Genomic DNA, 12,167 nt, shown 5'->3' on the forward strand with positions numbered 1-12,167 from the left:
ATGCTTGCCTACACTGGAATATTGCTCTGAATCAACTTTGTTTAATAATGTATGCATTATAATAGTAATAAATTAGTGTCTGCTTGTTGTGGACTTGATACCTAACTATGCAGTAACAATAAACCAGCCCATTCTTTAATAAATGTTTTCCATGACAAGTATTTATCAAAAGGCTCGTCGGTAACCAGATCATAAACTTAAGTAGATTGTGACACTGCATCTGATGTTCTCTGCAACTACTGTATAACGTGTCTGCATTTCAACACTCAGATCATTAAAAGTGAATACAACGGAGCTATAAACGGAGATGTACAACAGATGATAGCTGTCTGGCCACCTTTATCCTATACATCTGCTCAAAATACAGGTGCAGTCAAAATACAATGGTTACCCAGGAAACCAGGTCAAACATTTTCCTACCTGTAAACTATAAATCACAGTTATGTAATTTTGTTATGTAATGTAATTTCCCAGTTGAAAAGCCAAGGGGGCTACATCTGTGAGTTCTTGCCACTTAATGAAACTTTAAAACAAAGTTAAATAATTCCTCATTTCAGCTACTGGGTTATGCAATAATTGCTTTTCTGCTGCACAAAGTACCTTTCTGCCCTTCCATGACTAACAGATTTCTCTGCTGTTGGGTTATTGTCAGGCTATATAGGAATACTATTAATGCCATTGTAATAGATGTATTTCTGATTTGTTATTTTTTTTAATAATTATGTTATGACTAAAAGAAAGCAGATTACCTTGTAACATGGAATGGGTTAGACACGGTAAAATATGACCATTTTTGCATACGTACATTTTTAAGAATGTCAGCAAATTGTATTAACACTATTGTTTTCTTATGCACAGGTAAAATTTCTAGAAGAAAGCCTAAAGCTAGATGAATGTGACAAAGTATACAGCACAAGCAGAACAAAACCTGCCAAGAAACCTGTTACAGTATTCAAAGGACCACTACTTCATATAAGGTATGCCAAACCCATAAAGTAATATCCAAATGCGCTATTTTCTGGAGATATATTGACTGGAGATGGGGCTTATAGAGGGGAAAACTGTTGTCCCAAGGGTTGAAACAGTCACAGACAAAGGGAAAAGGTTTTCCACCATAAAGCTGAACACTGCAGTCATCTGTGTTTTTTTTTTTAGTTTTTTTTTTTGGACTTTTGGATTTATCAAGAGAAATGGGGTGGAGTAAGAGGAGACTGTTGACTGCTCGAGTATGGACGATTTTTTGAGTAACAACGCAAACTGTTTTTGGTCATTTGGTTCCACATGTCACTCTTCAATCTAAGGATTTAACTGTAATATCCTATAGTACATTATAGGAAACTAGTGTTTTTAGATTCCACTTTTTTATATATAGTAGGATATTCATAAACCACTTCATTTCTTTATTAGGGAAACACTATGTAGAGAAAGGCAAAAAGGAAATGATTGTTTAAAATGAACTGTATGTAGTTTACTGTACATGTTCTGAAGTAACTATTGAAAATCCAGCTAAGAGATTAATGGATTGCCATTATAATTGAGCCTGAACTCTGTCAGAAATTGAAAACACATTTCAGTCTTTTCTGCATTTAAAACAAAATGCAATATAAATAAAATGACTCTGATTACTTGTTATATAAACTAATCAGTAGTACCGCATCTTAAAATGAAAATGATATACAAAAATGTTCTGCTAGAAGAAACTATAATTGCTTTGGGTAAAATTGTAATAATTTTCCATACCTTCCAATTTTGTCAAAGTAATTCCTATGTGCTCTCTTTTTAATTTAAACTGTGCTTGTTTGGGGGGGAGGCCATTACTGGCAGAACGTTTTGTAATCCATATTTTAATGCTTTTTGGGTATATGATGCATATGTAAATGCACCTCAAAATCTTTATTTACAGAATAAAAAATTAAAAAAAAAATTTCTTGCAGCCCTGCAGAAGAACTTCATTTTGGAATAAAGGACTGTGAAAGGAAAAGCCTGATAGTTCTTAACAATGTGACCAAAAATCTAGTTGCCTTTAAGGTAAATACGACATGATGTATCTGTAGTTTCAGGGAAAATAGTGAAACAAAGTAAACTGCTAATTTTTCAGAAGTTGACAGCAACAATGTGTAGGTATGTGTAAGAGCCCTTCATTTTGAGACTAGTTCTAGTTATAAAACACACAGTTTTTAATATTTTTTTTAAATAAATAAGTGATGCAAAAAAGCACAATTCTATATAAAATAATTAGGCGTTAGGAACAGGTTTATTATATATATATATATATATATATATATATATATATATATATATATATATATATATATATATATATATATTTTTTTTTTTATTATTTCTCAGGTGAGGACAACAGCCCCAGAGAAATACAGAATGAAGCCTAGTAATAGCAGCTTTGAGCCGGGTACTTCCTTAGACATTATTGTGTCTCTTCATGGAGGTACGTGTATTTCTCAAACACACAAATAGTAGTTCATTTTAGTGTCTGAATGGACAGTTTTGTTCCTTAAAGCAACTCATGACTTGGGACACATGGGGCCCGATCTTCGATCTTCGCGCAATCCCCTCTCTAAATTTGTGCTTTGCAAAAAAATAGTGCTTTGGCACAAAATGAGAGAGATTCCAAAACGGCACAAGGCAGTTGCAAGACATTGGAATACAGCAGTTTTTTGAGCAATTCGCAAATCTTGTTTGTGCCTCGCAAAACCGTCTGCGCATTCACTACCAATATAGCAACTGCACACAACAGCCAAGCGAGAATGCAGAATGATGGACAGTCACCATTAGTGACACCATTACCCCGACAAGCTGCTATCATTGGTGTCGCCACAGTATGTACCGATATGACAGCAGACAAGACCACACAATATATCGTGCACACATACATATGGACCGTTCAAATACACAATTGGCTCCACAGCTAGGCGCCGACTTTTCAAATTAATGAACGGATAATGCCACTGTTTTATTGATTACGGACAGTATTGTATCACAAGAAAATACTATATAGGTTTCTTTAAAGGCCAGCTGAATGTTTTTGAAGTAATTTTTTTTTTTTTTTAAAAAGGCTTTGGATACTGTCTTTTTTTTCTATTTTTTTATATATATATATATGTCGTGCCATGACAAAGTCTACTGTGGTAGTGCACTCTCTGATTTGTAAATGTAACGAGTTCATTCAACTGCAAAGTAAACATCAATCAAGCATTTTTATATACACAATACATAGAAATGCGTTATGTTATTCATTCTACTCACCCATTTGAACATCACGATTAAGCCCAGTTTGTAAGGTTTTGAGTGTCACCGGAATGGATTTTTTTTTTCGTTATGACATTTATTTATTTTTCTGTAAGAAAAATAATTAATTCTAAATACACCCCTAAAATGTTAATTGTAGCCTACTATGATTTCTCAATAAATTAACAGTCTCTGTACAATTAGCAACATTGATATTCAGCAGACTGGACAGCTGCATAAACAGCCAGAAATTACAGTTAACAGAACTGGTTGTCCCGCCTCAGCTAACTTATGAATGGACTGCTGCAGAGAAAATACAGGTCTTTGATTGGTTGACCATATCACCGGTTTGGTTTTAGGAAAACGTCAGCATGCCTTTCACATCAAGAGTGCCCTGACGGTGATTGGCTCTCCAAAATGCAGCTGCTCACCCCTACACCCGTAATATGCAGCTAATCTATGGAATAGATTAATAAAGCAACAGGCGACAAGATGGGTGTATGACCTATTTATACAATTAATTTACAGATGTGTGACACACAGCAAAGGCAGGCAGGACCCGCCCTCCCCTCTTCATCCTTCTCTCAATCCTAATTTCTATACTTTGATGGCACACACTGGATGCAGATATGCCTGTTGAGCAGTGAAGAACACATATAACTGTATATGTAGACACACTACCACTGTCCATCATATCAATACAATACTCAGTGATAAAACACTGATCTGCCCATCCAGTGTGTGCGGATTGGCGGCGGGGGGGATGGGGGGGGAGTTGGGTTGAGGTTCTGTACTATTGTACATTTGTAGTATTGTACCCAACTCCAAAGTGGACTGTTACTCCGACACTATTTGAGCTAGTGGTGCGCAGTTATTAGAACTAGCAGTGCGCAGTTATTGGAACTAACGCATCGCAATTATCGCGCAGATATTGGTATGTTCAGACGAATTAAGGCTTTCGCCTTTCAAATTTGATTGTGCTATGTGAATATTGAATTTCATCTTGCAGCATGTGGCATAGATGAGTCGAGACGATACCTGGACACGATTTGCTAATTGTTGAGCTCCTCATATGTGTGCCGAGGCCGGTGCACCCTTTCAGCATATCTTTGCCTATGTCGGGGTTGCTGTTGCATGTCGATGGACATGCTGCATGCTACTCACTTTTCCCATTGTTGCCTGTTTGTAGTCGGTGCTGGAATGGTAGTGTGGACGGAGTTAACGCAGTCCTTTTACAATCCTTATTCTGCGCATCACAAACCTACTTTTGTGCTTAGCGCATACCTTCGAATATACCAGGATCACGCATATTGTCCTCTCCTCCCATATTGCGCGATGCATACATTTTAATTCTGCACAGTGCAGAATGGATTGTGATGCGCAAAAGGATGTTTCGAATATGTCAACTTGGCACAATTTCGGCACAACGGCCATTTGCGACGTGCATACCCCTCAGCGCAGTGCGCACACCTTTCGAAGATCTGGCCCATGGGGTGTTTAAAGTAGGGCATCATGTGATCCCTGGATGTGTGCAGTATTTTCTTTATATGAGTAAAATGTTAAGTGTTTTTCTTTGAGGCTTTCTTGACCTTTTCTCTTCCTGACCTTTCATTACAGTAAAGGGTGGCACTGATCCCAATGAAGTTTATAAATGGAGCACTGCAACATATTTCTGATGCCTCCTAAAGTAAAGCATTCATCTCACAGTATCTTTAGTTCATCAGATTACATTGAAGTGTTGGAAAAAGTATAACTAAATATTACAACTGAAAACAAGACTTACTTTGCCAGAAAGGGGGTCAATCTGGCTTTAGCAATTTACAGTTTTCTTTCCATTCTCCAATTACCATAACACTTGTCAGATTAAAGTTTCGCCCATATTGACACTGTATGGCATGATATTCTGACTTTGTGTAAAGCAGGAGGAGCTTTACTTGAAGAAGAAAAAACAATTTTTAAATCAATGGATTGCTTATATTTTCAGGATTTGAAGCTTCTCCTCAGGACCGGTTCCTGGTAATGGCAGCTGAAATGGACCAAAGTACAGGAGCTGGCACTCCTGATCTGCCCCATTTTTGGAAGGAAGTACCAAAAACCAAAGTCATGGAACATAGGTAAGTTTTGTAGCAGGAAAACAGTAGATTACGACATGTTGGATTCTTAACATATTTAGGGTAGACTCAGTCGAAAAAACATGTTTCAACAGAGGAACAGTCTAAAAACAAATTTAAAATTAAGGGCTGTATAGAAGTTTTTGAGTTATTACTTTTTGTAATGCAGTTATGTTTTCTATCTGCTCTTCATTTGTCCCATAATCCAAAGGTAAATTAAAATGTTTGAGCAACAACTAGGAAATGCCCTATACGTTTAAGCATACTATATTAGCAAAACTTGGAATTCCCCAACCGCTGGGTAAACAAGTTCTTTATGACCTCTTATGTTCCTGTTATCTGACTATCAAAATAATAATTATTACTATTATTAAATTAATAACCACACCAAGGATGAATGTCAAGGTTCCTGTTATAGTGGCATTATGAACAAGTAAAGTCAATGGAAAAGCTAAACTATGGCCTGATTGTGCTGTATAATTTTAGTAGGTTATGGTTGTGGAGTACACTATCTATAGTATTTTAATCACTATTTGTTGCCCTTTTTAAGTAATGCACAGTGACAGCCATCAACATAGAAACCAGTAAGAGAATTCCCATTGTTTGCCAAGAGTGTCCGTGTTCATTCTAGAGTGTGCCTTCTTTGAGGATGAAGTGTTCTCTTCTTTTATTTGATCTGTATTCGAAACAAAATACACTCTCTGAAAGTATTAAAATAAATACATTATTAGTGTTGCAGCTGTTTTCAAACTTTTTTCAAATGTTTATATATATATATATATATATATATATATATATATATATATATATATATATATATATATAATATATAGTATTATTTTGTTTAGGTGTAAAATGAAACTTTATAAAGTACTAATCTGTCATTCTTGCATTCTTTCCACATTCTTCCCTACATGTGCAGATAAACTGTCATTTGTTTGTACTTTCTATATTTAACCCTCATTAAAATAAACTCTCCTATTTTGTAACCACGACTTTGCCAATATTCTGTAAATCTAAGATGCATGATCAGTACAACAAAATGTCAAATTAAGCAAAATAGAAAAAAAATATTTGGAGAAGTTAAGATGTTTCTTTAGTGTTACTCCTTAGTTATAGATGAGAAGTATAGTGGCACATTTCCATTACATTATGTTGTGTTTTATTTATTTATTTATTTTGTTCTTTTTGCAATTAGACTAAGATGTCATGTTACTGAAAGCAGTAAACCTTTGAGTTTGTTACTGGATGAAAACCCTCTACACAGCAACATCAAAAACAACCAGGAAGACCTACATTCAAAGGTAGGTGACTCCTTGCAGATTATTACATTTTGTTATTACATTTCAATAAATTACCTAAATAGTTACTCTAAATACCTAATAGTCTCACAAATAGGAAGAATACTTTTATCACTAATCTTCATTTACAACATGTAATTAAATGTATGTAAGGAAATCACAAAACAGAGAGAGAAATTTCTGTATAAATGTCAAGCGCTGGAAAGTGAAATGGGTCTCAATAAAATGTATATACAACAATGGCTGGGTTTCCACGCAGCTTAGAAAGTCATTACTCTCTCCACAGTCATTGTTTATGTGACATAGCACACACATGCACATGCACATTTCATGTCATAGGCGGTGCGTGTCTAAAACATTGTACGACTTCAAAGGGAAGGTAAATTGCCTCCTCACGCTAAAAAGCGATACCATTTATTTATTTATTTTTTTGCATGGAAACATGTCCAGAAGTTTATCATTATGCTTGCGAGACTTAAGCAGTGACTCATAAAAACTGCTTTATAGATAACGACTTTATAACAAATACTGAAACTTTACAAATAAAAAAAAACACCCTTTGCAATACATACATACATACATACATACATACATACATACATAAATAGAATAGCCTGATACACTTACTTTTGTTATCTTTGTGATTGGTCATCAGATACCTGATTGCTGATTGTTTACAAAAAAAAAAAAAAGGCTTCTCAAGAAAGCTTTGCACCATCTCTGTGGAATTTGGATTCACGTATTTGTTGTTGTTGTTGTTATTATTATTATTATTATTAATAATAATAATAATAATAATAATAATAATATAATATCTTTATAAGTGGGAAATACAGGTGAGTAGGGTAGCCTATTATAGATGTATTACTGATTATTTAAAAAATGTACTGTACTAAACATTTTGACTGGATCATTTTTATATCATTAACCTTAATTCTGGTATTTTAGCTCCGTTTGATCAGAATTGCTGAAGCTACGGTTTGTGTATAGTAGACTTAAAATAAATATGCAGTCAAAAAATGTTTAGCAAATAATAGGATAGTATACAGCGCTTTCTTTTATATATTTATTAAAAAATGTGTTTATGTAACACCATCTCTTTTTTGTTTTTTTTTTTTTTTTCAAAAAAAAAAAAAGAAAAACATTTGGTAGTCAAATGACAGGCAGCACTTGTGGTGCTTCAACACAAACTTACAAATTCATGGAAACCCAGTTTAAGAAAGCTGCAGTACGATATCTGTAGTCGCTCGAGGCCAAATTGGAGGTCAGACATAAACATTTAAATGTACCCTCCCATATTTTAATATTAATTAGGTTATTTGCATTTGGAAGGAGAATTTCTCTGGCTAAAAGAAAACTACATAGAAACGCACACAACCTGAAAGTACTACCACAGTAGATTGAGAAAGGTGAGACTTATTTTTCCTTTACCATGGCAACTGTCCCAATGTATTTATTCCATCCAGATGTGTGATGCAAATCAGTTTAGGTTTAAGTTACTTTTAACATGCCTTAACAAAGAGTCTGATAACTTCAATAAGATTAGTTTCAATGTTTTTTTTGTTTGTTTTTTGCTTCCAGATCATCAGGCTGCTGGCAAGCAATAAACGATGTGAAAAACAAATTGATGAGTGCCTGTGGTTCCAGAAGATGTTGATGGGTTTGATGTCCTTGCTAATGGCTTTTACGTGTTCAGCTTTGTATCTTCTTTACACAGACAGGAGTCGATTGTAAGAAGGCTGTCTTTCTAAATTATAGACTACTTGCTACACGTACTCAGGCGCTCCTAAATAAGAGGCACTATTTTCAGCAAACGAGTCAAAACGAAGAACCTTCATACTGTGTGTAGACCAAAATAATGAAGCCTATGGTATGCAAGTATCAGATGTGTGATTACAGGTGCATCTAAAGAACCCTGCCATTGTTTGTTGCTGTAAAACTTGGTAAATAAGGATGGATTTATTGTGTGCAGATGCACAAGAAGAAACTAATTAAGACTCAGGATTAAAAGAGTTTTAAACTTTTTTTTTTTTTTTTTTTTTGATAACCGTATACCTGATTTTTTTTAATTTATTTTTTTTGCCATTTATTAACTAATCATTTCACAAGTATTTATTATATATGAATTATTTTTCAGATTTTTGGTATATGTTGAAGATGAGGTTACTGACAGCTAAATCAAATTTTTGTCATTTGCCTGCTATTTATTTTAAATGTATTGAAAGGAATTCCAGATTTCAGGTTGGGTGCCATTTTGGTATATCGATGTCAATGCCCTCCATATACTAAAGCCTATTTGTATTCTTTCTTGCATTAGTGTGCCATCTTTGTTAGGGGCAAACAGCATATGGGCTATGGAAATAAACAAACAGGAATAGATAACCTTAAAGCCTAGACTGTGATTACTTACCAAACGTTGTTGTTGTTATTTTATATGGTCCATACTGGTTATTGTTCCACATCATTGTTCCTTTTTTCATCCTAAGTTATTGTGTCTCTTTTTGTGTTATTCATTATAGTTGTCCTATACTATACAGTATGTCAATCAGATCATTACAGAAATGAGTCTGGCTAGTTTTAGCATGGTATGGTTCTAGATGTATTGATTAGAGTTATCATTACCCTTATTCTTAACCTTCAAGTTTTTACTTATCCAATACTGTTTTTTTTGTTTGTTTTTATTTTATCCAAAACGTTTCAAATCCTAACTAATCTCAAATAATGTATACCAGATTTATATAATATGTTGGTAAGTGTTAGTTTTCAGTTGTATCTGATAAACCACTGTGTGTTTTTTTGGTTTTTTTCATGCCAGCACTATTATTTCAGCTGTTGTCTTTTAGAGAAATTGATTAACTAAGCATGAATTTAAACAGATACCTGATTTTTATTATTCTTTTTTTTTTTATGAGGATTTCTGAAAATGTGTTAGGCCATTCGGAAGAACAAACTGCTGCATATTTCCAGTTTGAGGCAGCAAACACTGAAGAAGGTACTGCTGACCCTTGTAAACGCCTTGCAGGTTCCTCATGTTGAATCTAGGTGTTTTCTACAATTCTTTCATCCAGGGCTTGTAGTTTTTCAATATACTGTAATAGACCTTTTCATCCTTCATATACATGTGCATTTCAATGAATTAAAAAAAAAAAATCAAAACAGAAATGCTCAGCAGTACCTTGTGTAAACGTCAGTGTGGTTGTCCATTGTTTAGCACCTGTACTGCTGGCATCCACTCATTTTAAACTGTACAATTTCAGACTGCCATTAGCATACTGGAATTTAGTGAAGGTAATTAGAAAAACGTCTATAAAATGTATACTCATCTCTTATATTTACATTAATGTATATCCTACTTATATCAGATAATATTGATAAAAAAAGAAAGTTTTCATAACTAGTAATTATAGCAATAGATATTTATAAGAGTGAGACTATTAATACTTAAAGCAACATTTTGTATTTCTTATTTATAAAATATTTATAATTGATAATAATGACCTAGAAGTTCTTGCATGAAATAATAGAAATGTTTAACTTTAAATTGACAAACCTTAATGTAATCGGTCTAGGGTCTCATCTGAAACAGTGTGGACTGGATATATTAAATAATGTATTTTGAAATTCATGTTAATTTAAGGGAGGCACAGCATTGTTGAGCTTCAACGACAAAACTTGTAAAAATAAGTCATTTATACAAGACTTGATTCTCACCATTACATTCTGATTGATTGAGCTTCAGTGTGTTCCTAAAGTGACACACTCACCATGTACTACTCATCAAATACGGTACATGACCTGTCCAACTGTTTAAACATATTGAATAAAAGAAGCAGGTATATCTGCTACTTGAAAACTTGAGCAGTGATGTATTTATTTTTATTTTCCTATACTTGTTTGTCATCTTTTTCATTTAATACAACATCTAATACTTAAACCTGTTAACACACATATTTATAATTGAAATACATGTACCGAGCTTAATAGTCCGGCTGTGTCATAACAGCACATGAGAAGATATTCTTATGAGTTGTGTTTTCAAAGAAGCACCTTATGGTTTGGTAAATTTGATAGCAGTTGTCTGTTTAATTGTTGTACTGCTGTTCCTTTCTTCCTTGTTTTTGCATTATAAACTATTGTATAAGAAATAATTATACCGCATTTAAAAATACTTTTTTTTTCTTTATGCAAATATTTTTAGATAAACCAGTTTATGAAAGATTCCTTGAGGGTTTTTTTTAGGTTTTTAATTCCTTTAGTACAGTTTGTGATAGAGAACAGTAATCAACAAGTTCATTCAAACTGATGAAATGTTTACTTTGAATACCATGTTCACGTCTTCTTAGCCTTCAAAATCACTGGCCTCTTGTGTAGACAGGACAATGACAGTTTTCAGACTGCAGAAGTCCAATTGTATTACCTTGTCGCTATTTAAAGGTGCATTTGTCCCACCAACCAGCTTGTGTGCTGATTTTATAAGTGCTTGTATCCGTCACCTGCCATTGGTCTGTCATTGACTTGCGTTCAATCAAACCCAATCAAGCTGTTTACTGGATAACTACTGTGAGGAGAGTTCTCTTTTGTGATTAGCTGCTGTTCTTGCAGAGGGAACGAAAAACAGTTTCAGGATTACAAGTAGAATTTTCCATTGCTGTTTTCTGTGGATGCAATTCTCATCCTCATCCTCATTTTGATAAATGGGGCATTTATAACTTTATTCAGCACCTTTTAAGGTGATTAAATTGCATAAAAGATTTAAACCACTGGGTTTAAACCACTTGCTGGAGCATTAGGAAAACATTAACAGTGATTGCTTTCATACATTTGTTATATATTTATGACTGAATTAGATGTGAATGTTGATGTTTAACAATGCAAAATGCGCTCAAAGGTTAACATTAAACCTGAAATGTAGCATTTTGTGAGTAGTATAAAAGTGGCAAATAACAATGCAATAGAAGGAATAACCCACTGCACATTTGCAATACAACAGCAGTCTAATCAGCCAATCATAACTGTGAACCTGGTAGTCACTAGGACTTGTTCTGTCCAGTGAGGTTAAACTGTGGAAGGAGACAAGCTATTTTAGGCCATGTCTTACACAAAGAGGTAACTCATCACCAAGCAAAAAGGCAACTATAACAGGATATAAAACACAGGTTTTTATAATAGTGTATATTACTTTGTAGGTATAAACAACCTGTCAATAACAATGTTGTCCTCGTTCCTACTAAAAATGTTGCATAACATTGTTTGCAAACAATAGTCAAGAATGAATTAGAAAATAAATCTCATTAGAGAGCATGTTCACCGTTGTTAATTAAGATATAATAATAATTATGTACCTTTCATAGTGGACCACCATCACAAAGTGCTTTACAGAGGTAGGCTGTGAACTGCATTATATGCAGAGCCACTTACAAAGATGACATTGGGATGAGTGAAAAACCATAAGAGGTGCCTAATTGCCAGTCAGCTGATTCCTTATGTAAAGTGTAAATGTGCACATTGA

General features: G+C 34.1%; 1 protein-coding gene across 1 annotated transcript in view; it reads left to right on the plus strand.

Annotated features, from left to right (window-relative positions):
- LOC121327855 (motile sperm domain-containing protein 2-like) overlaps positions 1 to 10,736 on the plus strand; it is a 30,104-nt gene extending 19,368 nt beyond the window's left edge. Inside the window, exons 9-14 of the mRNA XM_041272131.1 lie at positions 859 to 977; positions 1,935 to 2,028; positions 2,350 to 2,446; positions 5,231 to 5,360; positions 6,556 to 6,661; positions 8,240 to 10,736. Coding sequence (XP_041128065.1) covers positions 859 to 977; positions 1,935 to 2,028; positions 2,350 to 2,446; positions 5,231 to 5,360; positions 6,556 to 6,661; positions 8,240 to 8,392 — 699 coding nt within the window. The 3' untranslated portion in view covers positions 8,393 to 10,736. The remainder of the gene's footprint in view (positions 1 to 858; positions 978 to 1,934; positions 2,029 to 2,349; positions 2,447 to 5,230; positions 5,361 to 6,555; positions 6,662 to 8,239) is intronic.
- Positions 10,737 to 12,167: the final 1,431 nt, after the last annotated feature.

The sequence above is a fragment of the Polyodon spathula genome, chromosome 15, assembly GCF_017654505.1.
Source record: "Polyodon spathula isolate WHYD16114869_AA chromosome 15, ASM1765450v1, whole genome shotgun sequence".
Taxonomy (NCBI): Eukaryota; Metazoa; Chordata; class Actinopteri; order Acipenseriformes; family Polyodontidae; genus Polyodon; species Polyodon spathula.